At 21.8% G+C, this 21,217-nt stretch overlaps 7 protein-coding genes across 7 annotated transcripts; 2 read left to right on the top strand and 5 right to left on the bottom strand. All coding sequences in view use genetic code 6, as the record gives it.

The window, feature by feature from the left end:
* Window positions 1-1,438: 1,438 nt before the first annotated feature.
* TTHERM_00894430 (hypothetical protein) lies at window positions 1,439-2,622 on the bottom strand (the record flags this gene model as incomplete). The annotated part of the gene is made up of 2 exons (XM_001020338.2): window positions 1,439-1,519; window positions 2,107-2,622. The coding sequence occupies 2 exons, from the start codon at window positions 2,620-2,622 to the stop codon at window positions 1,439-1,441; spliced, it is 597 nt and encodes a 198-aa protein (XP_001020338.2).
* A 312-nt stretch (window positions 2,623-2,934) lies between these two features.
* TTHERM_000894429 (hypothetical protein) lies at window positions 2,935-3,345 on the top strand (the record flags this gene model as incomplete). The annotated part of the gene is made up of 1 exon (XM_012798647.1): window positions 2,935-3,345. One exon carries the CDS (start codon window positions 2,935-2,937, stop codon window positions 3,343-3,345), a length of 411 nt encoding a protein of 136 aa, XP_012654101.1.
* A 1,670-nt stretch (window positions 3,346-5,015) lies between these two features.
* Window positions 5,016-6,689, bottom strand: TTHERM_00894420 (hypothetical protein; the record flags this gene model as incomplete). The annotated part of the gene is made up of 1 exon (XM_001020337.1): window positions 5,016-6,689. One exon carries the CDS (start codon window positions 6,687-6,689, stop codon window positions 5,016-5,018), a length of 1,674 nt encoding a protein of 557 aa, XP_001020337.1.
* A 1,401-nt stretch (window positions 6,690-8,090) lies between these two features.
* On the bottom strand, window positions 8,091-9,764 carry TTHERM_00894410 (hypothetical protein; the record flags this gene model as incomplete). Its single annotated transcript, XM_001020336.3, has 1 exon — window positions 8,091-9,764. One exon carries the CDS (start codon window positions 9,762-9,764, stop codon window positions 8,091-8,093), a length of 1,674 nt encoding a protein of 557 aa, XP_001020336.1.
* Window positions 9,765-11,002: 1,238 nt separating this feature from the next.
* On the top strand, window positions 11,003-13,037 carry TTHERM_00894400 (nucleoside diphosphate kinase; the record flags this gene model as incomplete). Its single annotated transcript, XM_001020335.3, has 7 exons — window positions 11,003-11,101; window positions 11,182-11,427; window positions 11,528-11,963; window positions 12,020-12,075; window positions 12,130-12,446; window positions 12,508-12,709; window positions 12,759-13,037. The coding sequence occupies 7 exons, from the start codon at window positions 11,003-11,005 to the stop codon at window positions 13,035-13,037; spliced, it is 1,635 nt and encodes a 544-aa protein (XP_001020335.1).
* Window positions 13,038-14,305: 1,268 nt separating this feature from the next.
* On the bottom strand, window positions 14,306-15,085 carry TTHERM_00894390 (hypothetical protein; the record flags this gene model as incomplete). Its single annotated transcript, XM_001020334.1, has 1 exon — window positions 14,306-15,085. The coding sequence occupies one exon, from the start codon at window positions 15,083-15,085 to the stop codon at window positions 14,306-14,308; it is 780 nt and encodes a 259-aa protein (XP_001020334.1).
* A 1,868-nt stretch (window positions 15,086-16,953) lies between these two features.
* Window positions 16,954-17,847, bottom strand: TTHERM_00894380 (hypothetical protein; the record flags this gene model as incomplete). The annotated part of the gene is made up of 1 exon (XM_001020333.1): window positions 16,954-17,847. One exon carries the CDS (start codon window positions 17,845-17,847, stop codon window positions 16,954-16,956), a length of 894 nt encoding a protein of 297 aa, XP_001020333.1.
* Between the last annotated feature and the right edge of the window lie 3,370 nt (window positions 17,848-21,217).

Genomic DNA, 21,217 nt, shown 5'->3' with positions numbered 1-21,217 from the left:
ATCATTAAATAATTTATAGAAAAATAATAATTCATTATTTTTTATATACTATATTTATTTAATTTAAAACTTTTTAAAATAATTAAAATATAAAGGTCATAAAAACTAATTTTTGAAAATAAAAATAAAATTCAGTAAATTTGCTGTGCAGGGTAAAGGGATATTACAGTATGTATAAAATAGCAGTGTCTGTCTACTATCATAAATAGGATGTGTTTCTATTTTAAAATTTATTTTTGAAAGAATTAGATATATATTTATCATCTAATTTATTTTTAAAGCAAATTTCTGTGGTTTCTATAATTTCATCTTCTAAAACTTATGGAAATTAAAAAAAATCTTAATCAGCCTTTAGAAATTTCATGTAATTACTGTTTTATAAAATCTTAGAACTTTAGCTAACTGAGCTAATTTTTTTATCTCTATTTATTTTTTTAGGAAGAAGCTTGATAATGTTGTCATTTAAATTGTCTAGAATCTTTATATTAAAGAATTCTTTATTAGATTTTTCTAGATTTATTTAAAATGTCTTATTTTTGAAATCTTATTTATAGGTTTAATTATTTAATATTTCTATATTTTAAAAAATATAGAAATGGCACTCAAATCCTGACTTTAATTAAATATAAAATAAAAGTTAATCTCTAATATCAATTTATAAATATCTATTTTGTTACTTGTTGGTTGATCTTTTATATGTAAAAGTTGTGGAAGGGTCCTAATTTTCCTATCAAAAAATAATTTAATTTCCATTCAATAAATTTATGATATTGATATGAAATGCTATTAAATGGATTATTAGCTCCTACATACTAAAATAGATTCAGGATTTAATTTAAGTCAACACCCTTACTATTATCTTAAATTGATATTTTAAAAATGTTTGATAAATCATTTTCACCTTAAATTAATTCAACTACTATTTTAATTTCTTTTTGATTCGTAATTGATTATTTGCTTTCAAAACTTTATAACTCATTTTAATTAAAATTTAATAAACATTGTTTTAACTTATCATCATCATAATTGTTAATTTTATATTCAGATTAAATTTGTATTAAGCTTTAATCTGCTTAACTATTTATATATATTGATTTATCTTTTATTAAATTACTAAATAACATTGATTTTTATTACCAGTAATGTTTTTTGTTTATTGATTATAGATTCTCTAAATCATTTTTTTAAAAAAGATTAATTGAATATTCAATAATGTTCATTAAACTTTGTAATAAATATTTTTTATGACTATTTATTAATGTATTATGGTTGCAATTGATAAATTGAAATTTTATTTTTATTTCATGTAACTAATCTGCAAAACTCGAATTTATTTAAGTCTACAGACTATCTAGAGTAAATTAATTTATGCTAAGGTTTTCTGTTCTTAATTTTAATTTATTTGTAATTATATTAGCATAACTTTTAAAGTTATACATCATGTTGTAACACTATTAAATATTTGCTTTGATATTTTCAGTACCATGTATATTTGAGATAATATTTTGCAGTTTTTGACCTTTTATTTTTAATAAAAATAAAAGAAAATTAAATAAAATTTAAAAAAATTTATAAAATTATTTTTGGTCTAAAGAATTAATAAATATCATCAAATTTGATCATATAAAAACTTTAATTGTTTTAAATCAAAATTTTATGTTTAAGAACTAGCTAATAAAAATAATAAGTGCTTAAAGTATAAAGCAAAATTAATTTAAATTAAAAATAAGATTGTATAATATAATTAATAAATTATTAGATTGTTAATTTGCAAAAATAAAAATAAAAATTAACTTCATATTTATATTATTATATTAGAAAATAGTTATAATATTTTATAATTTATTTCATATCTATATAAAATAATTTTACTTATTCAAAATGAAAATAATTTCTTTCAAAAATTTTTATTTTTTTTTCGTAAATAAATTGAAAAAATTAATTAATTATATTTATTTTACCTAAGTAAATACAGAATCGATAGAAATTAATTTCTTAGCTTTTATTGATCTCTTTAAGGATCTCGAGTTTTTGTTGGCTGCTTTCTTCATTAATCACCAAACAGCAAAACCAATCTGTCTAATTTTAATAAACAGTCGTTTTTACAGATATCATTTTTTTCTCAGTTAAATCATCTTTTTCGTATTCTCCATATAATATATCTTATATTTAATCTTATTAAGTAATATATTGCTAGTAGGTCTTAGAATCTACAGTTTTTTATTTTTGACGAAAAGAATTCTCTCTCTTAAACCTTAATATTTTATTTTTATCTTCTTCCTCCTATTTATTTTTACTATATTACTTAACAATACTGATAATTTTGTTTTCAAGTGTCATTTTTTTATTATTTTTTTCAAATTTGTCTCCAATATTGTTTCTTGGTGTTTTTTGGTCCTCTATTTTAACATTTGAAATTTCTGATTTTTTGCTTTCCTGATAATTATTTAAAATGATAGTCCTTCTTGAAAAAATCTTAAAATCATCAGGATCATTTATTTTAAGTGTTTTTTTTGCTTCATCTGTAATTAAATCAAGCTTAATGCAATTATTCTTAGAATCATACTTCACTGTTATGATATTTGAATGCAAGCCTTTCTTAACAATGTTTGCCCACTCCATTTCATAATTTCTTAAAAGAAAAACCTATCTGCGTATTTTTTGTTTCACATACAAGAAGTAAATAGCAAAAAATTAGATTGACCAAAAAATAGATTTATTCATATAAATTGAATATGACCAAAAAGTTATCGAATAACTATTTATTATTTTTAGTTAAAAACATTATCAAAGTTTTGATTATAAATTTAAAAATAAATTTATCTTAAAATAAATTGTGTTTTAAGCTTAAATTCTACTTAGTATTTTTTTACTTGCATAAAAAACTATTTTTCATGAGGTTATACTTAAAAAATACGAGGATTTAATAATTAAATGAAATAAAATTTTATTGAAATGTTAACTTACAATAGAATAGAAGCTATTAAAGAGATCATAGCATATACAAAGTTGAAATTCAATTGTAATATTATAGATTAGACTGCAATCGTAGAACCCCCTAGATAATAATAATAGTAATCATCTTTAGGTATATTGAAATATTTTGACGCAATTACTTCTCCACTAAAGCAAATGCAACTTGCAATAGTCAGAGAACTTATCCAGAAATTATAATATTAAGAGTAGCGAGAAAGGATAAATATGTACAAAAAGCAACATACAATAGCTAAAATGCAAATAAATAAATCAGCATAGATTTTTTAAATAGCAGATATAATTAAACTTGGAAATAGCACTATCAAAATATAACCTTTGATCAAAAATAGAGCTTCTTTTAGAAAATGATTTATTTATTCTTCTTAATAAAGAGCTTCTAGGTCTTTTTAGTAGAATTTTAAAGTAAATTTATTCATTTTATTGGTTTTTTTTGTGATTCTTCAATATTTTTAAGCTATTTAATATAATACAATAAAATAGAATGTAAAAATTTAGTACATAAAAAAAATATAATTAACTGGATACAAACAAACGATCAATCAATCAAAAGCTGATAAATAAGACAATATTATCTAAATAGTTGATTTATTATACTTAAGACACTATTTCAATATTTTTTTATTTGTCTCTTTATTTTTTGTGTATAATTAAATGTAGAAGTTATAAGCTGATAACATAGTTAATTATTTAATTAATTAATTTTTTTGACTGAATTAATAAACTTTGAATTGTCATCCATATTTCATTTTTGAAAATTTAACAAACTTTGCTTTAATTTAGCAAAAATATTTTGGATAATAAAATATTTTTTATTTTTTTTAAATTTTGTAAGTATTTATTGTTTAATCAAAATAATATCATTTAATTTATTTAAATTAAAATAAATGTTGCTTATCTATATATTTTAACAATCATAGTATTTGTTAAATTCAAAATATTAATAATAAATGTTAAAGTTTGAATGTTTTTCATTTTCTATTTAAATTCTATTTATTTTTCATTTTCTTGAATAATTAATCATTTTACTCTTTACCCTTTTGCAATTTTTTTAATAGGATATAAAATTTCAATGTTAAATTCAATTTAGTTTTTCATTTAAAAATTATTAAAATTAGTTTATTTCAATTTTTCATTTATTTTTAAACATAAAAAACTAAAATTATTAAATAAATATATACTCTAATTCCTCATTAGTTAAGGGCACCTCCTCTTTGGACCCTACTATGGAACCAATAATTAATTTTAATAATTTAATGAAGGTATTTTTTAAATCAGTAGCTATAATGCAAAAATCAGAGTTGATGTTGAAAGAGTTCTCAAGAAGGTGATATATCTATATTAGTTATATAGATTATATAGTTATTAATATTGGAAATAAATGTATTTATTGATAAAGAATATACTTGTTATATATTAGTGTATGAATATTCATAGACAAAAAGCAAATTAAATTAAAATGTATTTAAACAAATTAATCAGAGTAATAATTATTTGTAAAATATTAAATAGTTTACATAAAAAAATTAAAAAAATCAATGAGCAGCATATTAGGATAATGTTGATATCTGCAGGTACTTTTTACTTGATCAATAATAGTAAGTTCAAGATTTAAGAAAATATATTTAGGAATGCGCTTATCTCCACTAGCTCTATAAAAAAAGGTAGTAAAAAATATCATTATCTCCTTTTGAAAACTCACTTGATTTGAAACCATAAGGTTAAATATTATATTTAAGGCACAATAACTACCAATAAGCGTCACTTACCTAAACACTATATTAACCAATGTAAATTGATATAAGTATTCTATAATATTTTGTTTGATTTTTTAATTATTGAATTTTAATATTAATTAGTAATCTTTTTTCTTTAAAATATTTTTTATTGTTTTGATATAAAATTATTAGAAATTATTAATTATTTATTTTCTTAAAAAGTATATAAAAAACTTATTATATATTTGATAATAATGAAATTAATTAATCTAAAATAATAAAGCAGTGAATAGGATGGTAAAATCAAATCACTATAGTATAGTAAGGAATTTAGGGAGTAGGCTATTTAACTTCCTTAATAACAAACTATGTGAATGGATAAATTATATACTCATCTTCACATGGGAATTTAGAGACACGTCTTATATTTTTAGGTCTATTTCTAAAATGATCATTTCCAGTTTTGTATTTATACTCAAAGAGAACAGGTACAGTGTCTTCAAAGCAATTTGCAAGTATAAATTATTCTGCTTTATGTTTGAGGGTGGAAAAGGAGCTAAAGCTTGGCAATAAAATGGTTTTAGATTTTTAGATGATGTCACTAAAATGATCCTTATCTATAGAAGATCCTCTGAATAAAGTTAAAACACTTCCGTTTGGCTGGATTATAGTTTCATTTGAGTCATCGTAAAGATGGAGAGAAATAATAAAAATATAATAAAATTAAAGCAAAGCAACTGTTAGCTCTTCGTTGAGAATATTTAATGTAGAATTTAAGAATTAGTAAGTAGGATACTTATTACTTTGCTCAGAGTAAATTTAAATTATCCTGTCAACAACAATTTAATCAGATTGATTTTAAAAAGCATTTTCAAGTAACTCTGGTATGTTCTCTATGCCATCAATCACATCCTATTTTAAGCTAATTTTTTTTTTTATGATTAATTCTTTTGCCTTTTTAAAAGCATTCCTAAGACTTTTTTTATTTGGATTCATATCTTTAAGGTTTTAGAAAGTATAATTTTAGAATTGAATTTAAAGTGCTTCTTATTTTATATTAGGAATAAAAAAGTCAACATGCTCAAGTTAAATAACTCTCTTATACTCAGAAGGGATAAGCATTTCTTCAACATATTTCTAAAGCATAGTGTGATCGGTAGTAATCCTTTTAAGTAATTTGCTAGGGTCCTTTAGTAAATGCTAGTTGTTCTTTTTTCCCTATTCACCACAGTATAGAATGCAACCTTAAATTCTTAATTAGTGTTTATTCTACTTTAAAAAGTTAAAGTGATCTCCATCTCCATATTAAACATTAGAACCAGCTGCTACAGCGCTCATTATTATGACACAAGGATTTTCTTTATATTTTAAAACATCATTTCTAAAGTCTTAATTATCTTCATAGTATTGAACTAAAACAAACCCTTTATATTATTATTAAATTAGAGTCAAAATCTCTTTATTATTTGAAGCATTCTTATCCATCCAGAGCAAGTACTTTTGGGTTTTCTTCATAGTGGCTGTATGGAGTTATTTCGCTTTTTCAAATAGTAAGTCAAGTCTTTTTTTAATTTAAAGCAATTTATCATCGCTTACTACTTATATTGATTCTTATGAAATCTTTTCGCACATTTTTTCATCTTCATTTAAATTCATAATGAGGTCTCTGTATTTTTAGTAGAGAGTTATTGAGTCTTAATCTTTAATGTGCTCTTTGAGGGTATCCACATCTTCCAACAAATTTCCAAGATCTCCTACTAATTACACTATTTGCATAGTTTGTTTACTATTATTTGACTATTAACAAATTTTAATTGTAAGAGCCTAAATTTTATTTGATATCCTCTCTGGTTTATTCTTTAATTGTTCTTACTTCTAAAGTTCTTGGTACTCTTTCATTATTTAATTAAAGTTTTTAGAGCTGTTTGAATTCATAGCTAGTTGATAAAGCTTTTGCTCATAGTCATTTGCATTCATTTCTTCTATTTACTTTTTATTATCTCCTAATTATCTTTGCTATTACTAATTAATTAATTATTTATGTGTATATTAACTTCGCAACAAACGACTATAAATATTTCACTTAAGCACATATATATCTTAGCTAATTAATTCATAAAGATTAAATATAATTTTCGTACTTTTAATCTTATTCTAAAATTGTATTGAACAAAAAAATCCCCTTGTATTTATTTAAAGTATATTCTAATATCTCTTACTCTAAGCAATAAATTATATTTCTATATTAACGTTGATTATTGCTTAATATAATTAATGAGCTGATAAATGTACATGAAGATTAAAACAAGTGATTGATTAGTTTTTGCATTTATTATATTTAAACCAAAAAAAATAAATTTAAGGTATTTTTAATATCCTTATTAAAATTAAATTCAAATGAAATAATATAGGTTTATAAATTAATAGATGCTTACTAAAAATTAAAAAAAATTACATTTTACAAAATTATTACTTTGTAAAAAGAATAAAATATATTTACATATTTTTTTAATATTTATTAATGAGAAAAATTTTCTTTCTAAATTTTATTAATTATTTTTATATTTTATAAAGAAAGATACTGTGATTGCTCTTTAAATACAAGAAGCCTTTGATTACTTTTATGAATCTTTCAATATAATTATGTAACTATAATTCAAAAATCTAAGTTGATGCTGAAAGAGTTCTCAAGAAGATAATATAGTATATTAGTTATAAATATTATATAGCTATTAATATTGGAAATAAATGTATTTATTGATAATGAATATACTTGTTATATATTAGTGGATTAATACTCATATACAAAAAACAAATTAAATTAAAATATATCAAAACAAATTAATCAATTAAATGAATAAAATCAAATAGTTTACAGAAACAATTAAAAAAATCAGTGAGCATCTAATTAGGATGATGTTATTATCTGCAGATATTTCTTACTTAATCAATAATAATAGGTTCAATATTTAAGAATAAAGTTTAAGTAATACACTTATCTATCTATACCAGCTTCATAAAAAAATGTAGTAAAAATATTATTATCTCCTTTTGAAAACTCACTTGATTTGAAACCATAAGGTTAAATATTATGTTCAAGGAAGGATAACTTGCAACATGCTTTACCTACCTAAAAACTACATTAACCTATATGAATTGAAATAAGTAATACATAATATTTTTTTTGTTTCTTTAATTATTGAATTTTAATATAAATAAACAATATTTTTTCTATGAAATATTTTTAATTTTTTGATTTAAAATTGTTAGAAATTAATAATTATTTATTCTCTAAAAAGTATTTAAAACTTATTATATATTTGATAATAATGGCATTAATTAATTTAAAATGATAAAGCAGTGAATAGGATGGTAAAATCAAATCACTATAGTATAGTAAGGAGTTTATTAAGTTGGCTATTTAACTTCCTTAATAATAAACTGTGTGAATGGATAAATTATGTACTCATCTTCACATGGGAATTTAGAGACACGTCTTATATTTTTAGGTCTATTTTTAAAATAATCACTTCCAGTTTTGTATTTATACTCAAAGAGAACAGGTACAGTGTCTTCAAAGCAATTTGCAAGTATAAATTATTCTGCTTTATGTTTGAGGGTGGAAAAGGAGCTAAAGCTTGGTAATAAAATGGTTTTAGATTTTTAGATGATGTCACTAAAATGATCCTTATCTATAGAGGATCCTCTGAATAAAGTTAAAACACTTCCGTTTGGCTGGATTATTGTATCGTTTATGTCATTGTAAAGATGAAGAGATATAATAAAAATATAATAAAATTAAAGCAAAGTAAAAGTTAGCTCTTCGTTAAGAATATTTAAAGTAGAATTTAAGAATTAGTAAGTAGGATACTTATTACTTTGCTCAGAGTAAATTTAAATTATCCTGTCAACAACAATTTAATCAGATTGATTTTAAAAAGCATTTTCAAGTAACTCTGGTATGTTCTCTATGCCATCAATCACATCCTATTTTAAGCTAATTTTCTTGAGGATGATTAATTCTTTTGCCTTTTTAAAAGCATTCCTAAGACTTTTTTTATTTGGATTTATAGCTTAAAGGCTTTAGAAAGTATAATTTTAGAATTGAATTTAAAGCGCTTCTTATTTTATATTAGGAATAAAAAAATCAATATGTTCTAGTTAAATAACTCTTTTATATTCAGAAGGGATAAGCATTTCTTCAACATATTACTAAAGTTTAGCTTCTTCAGTAGTAATCTTTTTAAGTAGTTTGCTAGGGTCCATTAGTAAATGCTAGTTGTTCAATGCTCCCTATTGACCGCAGTATAGAATGCATCCTTAAATTCTTAATTAGTGTTTATTCTACTTTAAAAAGTTAAAGTGATCTCCATCTCCATATTAAACATTAGAACCAGCTGCTACAGCGCTCATTATGATGACACAAGGATTTTCTTTATATATTAAAACATCGTTTCTAAAGTCTTAATTATCTTCATAGTATTGAACTAAAACAAACCCTTTATATTATTATTAAATTAGAGTCAAAATCTCTTTATTATTTGAAGCATTCTTATCCATCCAGAGCAAGTACTTTTGGGTTTTCTTCATAGTGGCTGTATGGAGCTATTTCGCTTTTTCAAATAGTAAATAAAGTCTTTTTTTAATTTAAAGCAATTTTTCATCGCTTATTACTTATAATGATTCTTATGAAATCTTTTCGCACATTTTTTCATCTTCATTTAAATTCATAATGAGGTCTCTGTATTTTTAGTAGAGAGTTATTGAGTCTTAATCTTTAATTTACTCTTTGAGGGTATCCACATCTTCCAACAAATTTCCAAGATTTTTTACTAATAGCATTATTTAATTTGTTTGTTAACTACTATTTGACTATTAACAAATTTTCATTATAAGATCCTAAATTTTATTTGATATCCTCTCTGGTTTATTCTTTAATTGTTCTTACTTCTAAAGTTCTTGGTACTCTTTCATTATTTAATTAAAGTTTTTAGAGCTGTTTGAATTCATAGCTAGTTGATAAAGCTTTTGCTCGTAGTCATTTGCTTTCATTTCTTCTATTTACTTTTTATTATCTCCTTATTATCTTTGCTATAACTAATTAATTATTTATTTATTTGTATATTAACATCTCAACAAAAAACTATAAATATTTCACTTAAGCACATATATATCTTAGATAATTAATAATTAAAGATTAAATATTATGCCTTACTTTTAATCATATTCTAAAATTGTATTGAACAAAAAAACTCTCCTTGAATTTATTTAAAGTATATTCTAATATCTCTCACTCTAAGAAATAAAATACATTAATTTATTAAAGTTTATTATTGCTTAATATACCCTATAACTTAATAATGTTCCTCCCTAGAATTTTCTTTAATTTATTATGAACACAGTGGAGTATAAAACCTTGATTTTTAAATATTTTAGGATATGGAGTGGGTATATTTCAAGTGGAAGGAACACAGTAATAAATTATATTTTTTAAATTAATAAATCAGTAAATAGAATAAGTTAAATTTATTAAATAAAAACATTCTTAAAAATACTCATGACTTAAATTTGTATGGACTTAAATTTTTGAGTATTATGGAAATAAATTTTTAAAAATTATTATTTCATCTTTTTATAAAATTAAATTAAATTATGTATCCTATAGTACTTACTTATTTGAAGACTGATAAATTCTTAAAATAATCATTATAAAATGTATATATTTTTTAACTTTCAAATCATTCAAAATATATGAATATTTATCTAAAAAAAAATAAAAAAATTGATTAAATAATAATAAAAAATTAATTACTTAAAATTATTTATAAATTAACATTTTATTATTTAAAAAATATAGGCAAATTAAAAAGAAGATATTAATTTAATTATATTAACGTCAATTTTACAATGAAGTAAATGCAATTTAAAATAATTATTATAAATTTAATAAATAAAAATTTGTTCAATAAACATATAATGAATTGATCTTATTAAGAAGAAATTTATTTTTACCTTATAAATATAAAATAGATTAAATACTTTACCAGTAATTTAATTTCTAAATATTATGAATTATTAAATTCCTTTTTGGAGTTATCTATTTATATATAATGGTTAACATTTATTAAATATTGTTAAAAATTAAATTATTATACATTCATACAATCTTAAATTCATTCATTAATTTATTTAGTTGTTTGTTTACTTAATTTTTCAAAGAAAGTTATAAATTATTGATTTATATTAAGATTCTATCAAAATTTCAACAATTTTTAAAGGAAATATTAAAAATGTCACTGCCTAAAAACGAGTTCTTTAATCCAAAGCAAGAAAATTTAGCATATACTATAGCAATAATTAAGCCAGATACAGCTTTGTACATAAAGAGTGTAATAATAATATCTTTAGCAGAAATTCAAAAGCATCTTGCATCATTAAATGGTTAATATTGATAAATTTATATTTGTAGGTTTAAGAGATCATCGATAAAATTGAGGAATAAGGGTTTGTTATTAAGAATATGATTTAAAGAGAACTTATTAGATAGGAAGTTCAGAATGTTTTTTACAAGCAAGAAGGCCAACCTTATTATGATGACATTATTGACTATATGCTTTCTGGTGAATGCGTAGTTCTTTTATTGTGCCATGAAACAGAAAATCCAATTGAAAAATGGAAAAAAATGATTGGGAAATCTGATCCAGAGCAGGCAAAAGTAAAATTTGCAAATATTTAGCTAAAACAAAATGAATGAATTCCTTTTGAATTATGCTTAATTTGAAATTTGCTATTAAAATATTCAACTAAAATAAAAGAAAGAAGATCCAAATTGTTTGAGAGCTAAATATGGAAAATCTATTTTAAAGAATGAGTTGCATGGTAGTGATACAACTTCGGATGCGAATAAAGAAAGAGATGTCTTTAAATTTCCTATACCTCAAAAAATTCCAGAGTTTCACTTTGACACAATGAAAATTAATATTGATACTATATTCAAATTTATATTTCCTCCTAATTTAGAACATGTTGTAGTGAATGAAAGACTTGATATATTTGCGTTATATGGTCCTATTCTAAATCATCATTCAGTAGATAAATGTCTATGCACTCCTTGCAGTAGAATAGGCAAGGAAGTTTTAGAATTGCGAAGAAAAGAAATTATTATTGAAGAGAAAAAGAAATTAGGTATTTCTACTAAAAATGATGCACAAATAAAGAGACTTTAGCTTTCAATGTCTACATCTAAAAAAGGTAACTAACAAAAAATGCAATTTTAAAAATGTTAATTTCCTTTTTTGTTTGAATAGGAACAAAACAAGAGACAAAAGTTAATATCCCTCCTATAAGGCTTTTGAATGAAGAAGTAAGCAAATAATATTTAAAATATATCCTAATTTTAATACTAATTTATTAATAGAATATATCATCAATTTACAATTAACTGTGCGATAAATGTAAACATCATTGTGATTCTTATGCTCATTTAGTAGGAGGCAGAGGTGCTTAGCATATACTTTCTGATCAAGAAATCGAGGGTTTGGCTAAAGAAATTAATAAATAGGAACTATTAGATTTATTGATAATAGAAAAAGGAAATGCAGCAAATATAATGATAGAGCAAATGTCATTAAAAGAACCAGAAGAAATTTCTTACAACAGAGATTTAATAAGACTTTTATTTAAGGATGTCCCTACTGATTATTATGAAAGATACAACTTTAGTGATTTATAATAGTAAGCAATAACTATTTTTAAATGTAGCAAAATAAATAAATTTTTTAATTTAAATTATTAGAGTTATACAGGAGGATAGAAGAATAAGAATGAACGCTTGGGTTGCTAAGCTTATAAATAAGTCTATTGAAAAATTCTCTAACCCTAAATTAATTGACCCAACCGTTACTTAAAAAGAGAGATAAAATTTAAAAAGCATTCATTTTACTTTAAACAGAACTCTACCTCTTTCTATGATTACCCAGAAGCCAAATATTTCTTATGTAAATTTAAATTTAAAAAAATTAATTTCATTAAAAAATAATTTAATAGGTGCCTATTGAATTTCCGTAATCTATTGTAGATAAACCAAAATTGCAGTAAAACGAAGAAAAAATAGCACTGCTATAAAAATTACATAGACATACTACTCATATGGTTAGTATAGACAATGTCGGAGCAGGTGATGAATATAAAATTAATGTTGCTTTATTGCGTAATTATAACGAAGGTCGTCATGGATCTTGGAATAATTATGCCTCTCTTCTTAAATCATAAAAAGGCACCTATGTCTAAACAAAAAATCATCCAGTCAATCATGAATTTTAATGAAAACAATTTATATTAAGAAAAATAATTAAAACTATTTCTTACATTTTTACAAAATTAATTATTGATTGTTCTATTTTTATATTTTATTTGTTAAATAAAGTAAAATAAATTTATTTCTTAATTAATCAATCAATTACCTTTAAATAATTATAAAATAATATTTAAATATTGCTTTGCTTTGAATTACTCTTCAATAAATTTATATTCCAAATAGTTTTTAATAAATTTTTTATATTTTTTGTAAATTAATAAATAGTTATCAGAAAAAAATTCTTAACTAAAAAATATTTAAAAAGTAAAAATTATAAATCATAATTAATCAAGACACAAAATATCAATAAGTAATTTTAGAATAGAATCAAATAGTAAAAATAAATGAAAGAATAGATGTAATAAATAATAAGGAAATCATTCAATCCCTAAGTAAAATAGATGAAACGTCTCAATAACAGACTAATAAATAAATACAAGATTTCAGCAAAATTCTCAAATTAATAGGATTAATTCAAATAGTTTAGATGAAAAATACACACTTTAGATCTGAAATGAAAAAATTAAAAAGAGATAATTAATTATCACCTACATCAAAAATTGCAAAAATTAAAATATGAAACAGGGGACGGACTACTTTCAAAATCAATTCTTGCACAATTAAAAATTTATCAAAATATATATAGATTGTTAAAAAATTTTTTAAAAAGTTGTGAAGAATTTCCCTCCAAGTAAAATGCTTGGAAGGCGAAAAAATTTGGCACGATAGGTCTGATTTCGAACCTATTGGCCAAAAATGCTCCACAAAAAAATTCTCAAATCAAAAACATTTATTTCATTCAACCAAATATTTTAGAAATAATAGTTAGATATTCCTTTCCTTTTTGATTCGTAAGTTTACCTCATTAAAACATATTTATGAACAAATAAAAATAATTTTGAAAAAATTTCTAATACATATATATCTCTATACAAGATTACTATTTGAGGAGTATTATTTAGTTATTAATAAAAAAGTTTTAGTTGAATTAAAAATTTTTTATAATTATAAAAAAAATTCAATTGAAATAGGTTTTGAACCTAGCAAAATCAATTAAAAGATATGTTTAACTAAATATTTAATTTTTTGATGAATTATTATTTGATTTAGTAATTTTTTGTTTAAACAGTTTGAGAATAAATCCTCTAAGCTTACTTATCAGCAATTAAAAATTAATTAAAATTAGTTTTCATAATTTATTCAGAAAATATGAAAATAAAGTTTATATATTTTAGATTCAGAATAAAGATATTAAAATAAAAATGAGTGATATTAAAAGAGTATTTATTGAGCCACTAGTAGTAGCGGAACATGAACTGACGCCATCTGTAGGGCCAGATGTTCCTTATGTACATAAACAAGCAGTTACAGCAGTAGACTCAGCTGGAGAGGTACGATTATTAGTGCAAGAAGAGCAAGAAGTAGCACCTTAAGCAGAGTAAGTATTAACAGCACATTTATTACAACCAGATCCATTACCATCTGTATCAAATGATGATACGCTATATGAGCCAGCAGGACAGGCCTTAAGAGTAACAGTACAAACAGATGAACCTATTCCTATAGTTTAAGTGTTAGGAGTTGATGTACCTGCAGTACAAGCAGTACATCCAGCTCCAGATCCGTCTGTATCAAATCCTGAGGCAGAATAGTTACCTTTAGCACATGCTTTAAGAGTAAAAGTACAAGCAGATTAATCTGTTCCTATTGTTTATGTATTAGGAGTTGATGTTCCTTTATTACAAGCAGTACACCCACCTCCAGATCCGTCTGTATCAAATCCTGAGGCAGAATAGTTACCTTTAGTACATGCTTTAAGAGTGCAAACAGATTAATCTGTTCCTATTGTTTAAGCACTAGGAGTAGTTGTACCTGGAAGACAAAAGGTGCATCTAATTCTCATTTCATTCATTCCATCAGGGGAATAGGTACCTTAAGGACAGGGAGGAGGAGGAGCAGAGATAACAACTTCTAAGAAGCATAACATTGATATAAAAGCAAATAGTGTATTATTCATTTACTAATTTTTAGGTTTAGTAATTTAATTAGTTATTATTTGTAATTTAATTTATTAATTATTTGAGTTGTAACCACTTCTTGAAGTAGTAGATTTATTTTTATTTGTTAAAAATATAATTCCCTCTTTTTTTATTTATTTTAGATATATTTTCAAAAATTGTAATATTTCAAATCAAGTGGGAGAGAATTTGAAATTGGAACATTCTAAGGTCAATAGGTTAGAAATCCAAAATACTTTTTTGACAAAATTGACACCATAACTACACTTTTTTCACCCTGAGTATTCATATTTTTACATCATATTTTCTAATAATAAAATTGTAAATAATTTAAGTTAATAGTAAGTAATATTCAATTAACCATATTCGTAAATAATAGCATGTAATTATTTTCATAAAATTAATTTATTTTTATATTCAGCAACAATAAAAAAAATTTTTGAAATGTAGATATTATGTTTAATTAAATTATATAGTTAAGATAAATTTAATTAATTAGTTTGTTAATTTTATGTTTGAATTTTAAAAAAAGTAATTTGAACTAATTAAGAGGATTTATTTTGTTAAATATAAATAAAGTATGTTATTTTTCATCTTATTATCTAATAAAAAAATTATAAATCATTTTAGTTAATGATAAATAGAATTCAAATTACCATTTTTGTAAATAATAGCATGTAATTATGTTCATAAAATTAATTTATTTTTATATTCAGATAGCAAAAAAAAATTTGAAATTTAGATATTATGAATATTAAATGATGTAAGTAAGATAAATTATTTATTTATTTATTTATTGCTTGAATTTTACTCTTTTTATCTCATAGAAAATACTTATGCTAATATTAAATTAAAATCAATAAATTAGGCCATCATAAATACTAAAAATGTAATTTTATAATTATTAACTATTATTTTTAATTAATGTTAATCTATTTATAATTTTTTTTAAGTTTATTTGATAAATTAATTGTAAATATAAGTTGAAAAATATATATTAGCACAAAATAAAAAAACTTAGGTCGAGTATTTTTGAATTAATTTTATTTATAGTTTTTTCAATAAGGAAAACCTGTTGTAGATTGTAAAACTAAATTAAAATAAGATTAGAAAACTTAGCTTTTTCAAAAAAGTTAAAAAAAAGGAAATTGGGAATTATCAAAATAGGATTTTAATACCTGCTGTATTAATAGGTAATTAATGTAAGAAATTCTAAAAAATTTATTTGAAAAAAGTAGGCGTTCAATTTTTTACTAAAGAATTCAAAATAATTATTTAATAAAAGAATTTGTTTATCTAAATAATTTTTTAATAATAAATCAATTAACAAAAATATTTATAAACTAAAAATAATTTTATTTATTTTATTTTAAACAAAGAAAATTAATTGAAAATTTTTATAATTATATAAAAATCATACCCCTCCATTAGTTAAAAGATAATAATTAACATTATAAAGAATATTAGAGAATGAAATAGTAATATTGAAATTATTAAAAAATTTACTTTTTAACTTTTACAATTTCAATAATTTTTTTTCTCCATCCAATTATTCAATCTGATTATTTCTATAAAAATTAGGTTTTTAACCTAGCAAAATTAATTAAAAGATAAAATATGCTTAACTAAATATTTAATTTTTTGATGAATTATCAATTGATTTAACAACTTTTAGTTTAGAAAAAATTTGAGAATAAATCTTCTAAGCTTGCTTATTAGCAATTAAAAATTAATTAAAATTAGCTTTCAAAATGGCTTTTAAAATATATTCTTTTGAAAATAAATTTTAAAATTAAAATGAGTAACACCACAGTTATAAACACGAATCATACAGAAAATATGAAAATAAAGTTTATATATTTTAGATTCAAAATAAAGATATTAAAATAAAAATGAGTGATATAAAAAGAGTGTTTATTGAGCCACTAGTAGTGGAACATGAACTGACACCATCTGTAGGACCAGATGTTCCTTATGGGCATACACAAGCAGTTACAGCAGTAGACCCAGCTGGAGAGGTACGATTATTAGTACAAGAAGTGCAAGAAGTAGAACCTTAAGCAGAGAAAGTATTAACAGCACATTTATTACAACCTGTTCCATTACCATCTGTATCAAATGATGATACACTATATGAGCCAGCAGGACAGGACTTAAGAATGCAAACAGTTTTATCTGTTCCTATAGTTTAAGTATTAGGAGTTGATGTACCTGCAGTACAATCAGTACATCCAGCTCCAGATCCGTTTGTATCAAATCCTGAGTCAGAATATTTACCTTTATTACAAGCCTTAAGAGTACAAAAAGTTAAATCTCCTGCAGTTTTAGTATTAGGAGTTGATTTACCTGGAGGACAAGACGTGCATCCTGTTCCAGATCCATCTGTATCATATCCTGTAAAAGAATAGGTACCTTTAGGACATGCACCAAGAGTAACAGTACAAACAGATTAATCTGTTCCTATAGTTGCAGTACTAGAAGTTGTTTTACCTACAGCACAAGGTACACAATGACTTCCTTATCCGTCTATATCAAAACCTGAAGCGCTATATGATCCTTTAGGACATGGTTTACAGTTACATATTGATGAAGTATTTGAAGCGGTTGAAGTATAACGTGTACATGATCCATCAGGGCATTTGGTACATGGGCCCTAAGTGTCAAAACCATTCTAGCTATATGTACAATAAGGACATGGATTAGAAAAAACCACTTCTATGAAGCATAAAACTACTATAAAAGCAAATAATTTTTTATTCATTTAATATTTTTTAAGGTTTAGTAATTTAACTAGCTATTATTTTTTATTTAATTTATTAATTATATATACTTATTTGAGTGTCAACCACTTCTTAAAATAGTCGATTTATTTTGATTAATTAAGTATCTAATTCCCTGCTTATTTATTTGAGATATATTTTCACAAATTGTAATATTTCATTTCACGTAAACTAAAGAAAGTATGCTATAACAAACTATTTTTGAATTAAAATTATTTAAAAAGAATATTTTTTATTTAAAATCCTAGCCTAATTAATATTTAGAGGTTGCCGTATCACAAGATTTTAATTAGATGTTTAGCTATATTAGTATTATATTTTAATAGGAAAGGTTTAACTCTATAAATAACTAAAATTATTTATCTTTGAAATGTCTTATTAGCATATTTTTTTACAGTGGCACATGAATTTTCAGATGAACTCTTTATTAATTTGTGGTAGAAAAAAATTAATTAGAAGTAATTAAGAAGATTGATTTTACTAAAATATAAAGAATAGAAATTTTTACATCTTATTTTCTAATAATAAAAGTATAAATCATTTTAGTTAATACTAAGTTGTATTCAATTAACAATTTTTGTAAATAATAACAAGTATTTATTTAAATAAAATTAATTTATTTTTATATTCAGCAACAAAAAATTTTTTAGAAATTTACATATTACGAATGAAATTAAATGATATTAGTAAGATAAATAAACTTAATTAGTTTGTTTATTATTATAATTAAGAAGATTGATTTTCTTAAAATATAAATTATAGATATTTTTACATCTTATTTTCTAATAATAAAATTATAAATCATTTTAGTTAATAGTATGTTGTATTTAATTAACAATTTTTGTAAATAATAGCATCAAATTATTTTCATAAAATTAATTTACTTTTATATTTAGCAACAAAAAAATTTTTTGAAATGTACATATAAATGATGTAAGTAAGATAAAAATAATTAATCAGTTTGTTTATTATTACATGAATTTTAAAAAAAGTAATTCGAACTAATTTAGAAGATTATTGATTTTGTTAAAATATAAAGTATTGATATTTTACATCTTATTATCTAATAATAAAATTACAAATCATTTTAGTTAATAGTAATTCGTATTGAATTAACCATTTTTGTAAATAATAGTATGTATTTATTTTCATAAAATTAATTTATTTTTATATTCAGCGACAAAAAAAAATTTTTGAAGTGTAGATATTACAAATGAAATTATATGATGTAAGTAAGATAAATTTAATTAATCAATTTATTTATTTATTGCTTGAATTTTATACTTTTTGACTCAAAGAAAATACCTCAGTAAATATTAAATTAAAATCAATAAATTAGTCAATCATAAATACTAAAAATGCAATTTAATCATGACTTACTATTATGTTTAATCAAAATTAATCTGTTTATATATTTTTTAAAGGATATTTGACATATTAAATGTAAATATAAGTTGAGAAAATATATAGCCACAAAACAAAAAATTTAGGTATAATATTTTTTATTTAATTTTATTAAAAGGTTCAATAAGAAAAATCTGTTGTTTAGATTGTAAAACTAAATTAAAACAATATTAGAAAATGAAGCTTTTTCAATATAATTATAAAAAGGAAATAGGATAATATCTAAATAGAGCATTTTAATACTTCTAAGATAGTACTATATAGTATCTAATTTTTTAAAGATGAAATAAAAATATCAATAGAAGAAACATTTTGAAAAAAATGAAAATCATCATTTATTATAACAAGTAAAAAATTAACATCAAGATATTAAGATGTGTATTAATAGGTATGCTAAGTAGTATTCAATTAACCATTTTTGTAATTAATAGCTTGTAATTATTTTCATAAAATTAATTTATTTTTATATTCTACAACATATAAACAAAATTTTTTTGAAATGTAGATATTACGAAATTGAATTATGTAAGTAAGATAAATTAAATTAATAAGTTATAAAAATTTAATTTTATCATGACTAACTATTATGTCTAATCAATATTAATCTATTTATAATTTTTTAAAGAATATTTGATTTATGAAATGTAAATATAAGTAAAGAAAATATATTGCAGCAAAATAAAAGATTTAGATTGATAATTTTTTAATTGATTTTATTTACAGCTTGCTGCAATAAGGAACATTTGTTATTTAGATTGAAAACTAAATTAAAATAATTTTTTTTTCAGTATAATTAATTATAAAAAGAAAATTGGATAATATCTAAAAATGGATAATACCTCAAAGAAAGGTAGTATTTTAAGGATTATCTAATTTTTTAACGATGAAATAAAAATACCAATAGAAGTTTTTAGCAAATCAACAATTTTATTAAAGAAAATTTGAAAATAAATATGAACCATAGTTTTTTATCATAAATAAAAATTTAACATTAATATGATAAGATACTATAATAAAAGGTAATATATAAGAAATTCTAAAAATTTATTTGAATAAAGTAATTTTTCACTTTTTTGTCAACAAGTTCAAAATAATTATTTTAATAAAAGAATTTATTTTTAAATAATAATTCGTAATAAATCTATTAACTAAAAATAAATAATATTTATAAACTAAATATATTTTATTTATTCAAAGAGCTTATTTTAATTTTATAGCAACTTGCTGCTTCATAGTGAGTAATATAAATGCCTCAAATAATGAGAATGTTTCTTTTTTTAGAATAATATATTATATTTAAGGTAGACATCATCATTAAAATAACTGCACCCATAAAAAATCGCACAATTAACTAAAATTTTTTAAATGAAATCTGGTAATAATTTTTTTATTTTTAATATCAACCTCTTTCTAAAGATTATGAATATAGAGTTAATGTGAAATACTTCTGTAATTGATATTATATAAATAATTAACGATTTAAGCTATTACCAATTGTGAAAATATTACTAATGATCAAACAACAATCGAAATAACAATTATAGTAGAAAAGAAATAAAAATATATATATCAATAACTCCCTTAATTTTAAAATACATATCTGATTTAATATTAACTATGATTTATTCATTAATTTATTACTTCTTAATTTATTTAGGATTCCAAAATATCAATAATAATTTACATTTATTGACTTTTATTCAAAATTTTAGAATTAATTATTCTTTTTTTAAATATTTTTTTCATTCAAGCACAAATAAGCTCAATAGCTATTAAATCTGGTGACCAAGCCGGATTATGGATGAGTTTAATATAAAGAACTTCTTAGAATCATAGATGTGTGTCCTTTTGCTCCACCTTAGGGCAAAACTATTTCAATTTTATGATTATTGGTTTCTTTTTCTTTTTAAAGTGTCAAGTTTTCACTAAATTTTAGAGTTCATCTAC

This window comes from Tetrahymena thermophila (genome assembly GCF_000189635.1).
Source record: "Tetrahymena thermophila SB210 genomic scaffold scf_8254572, whole genome shotgun sequence".
Classification (NCBI taxonomy): domain Eukaryota; phylum Ciliophora; class Oligohymenophorea; order Hymenostomatida; family Tetrahymenidae; genus Tetrahymena; species Tetrahymena thermophila.
The sequence above is the reverse complement of the archived record's forward strand: the minus strand, read 5'-3'. Positions and strand labels throughout refer to the sequence as shown.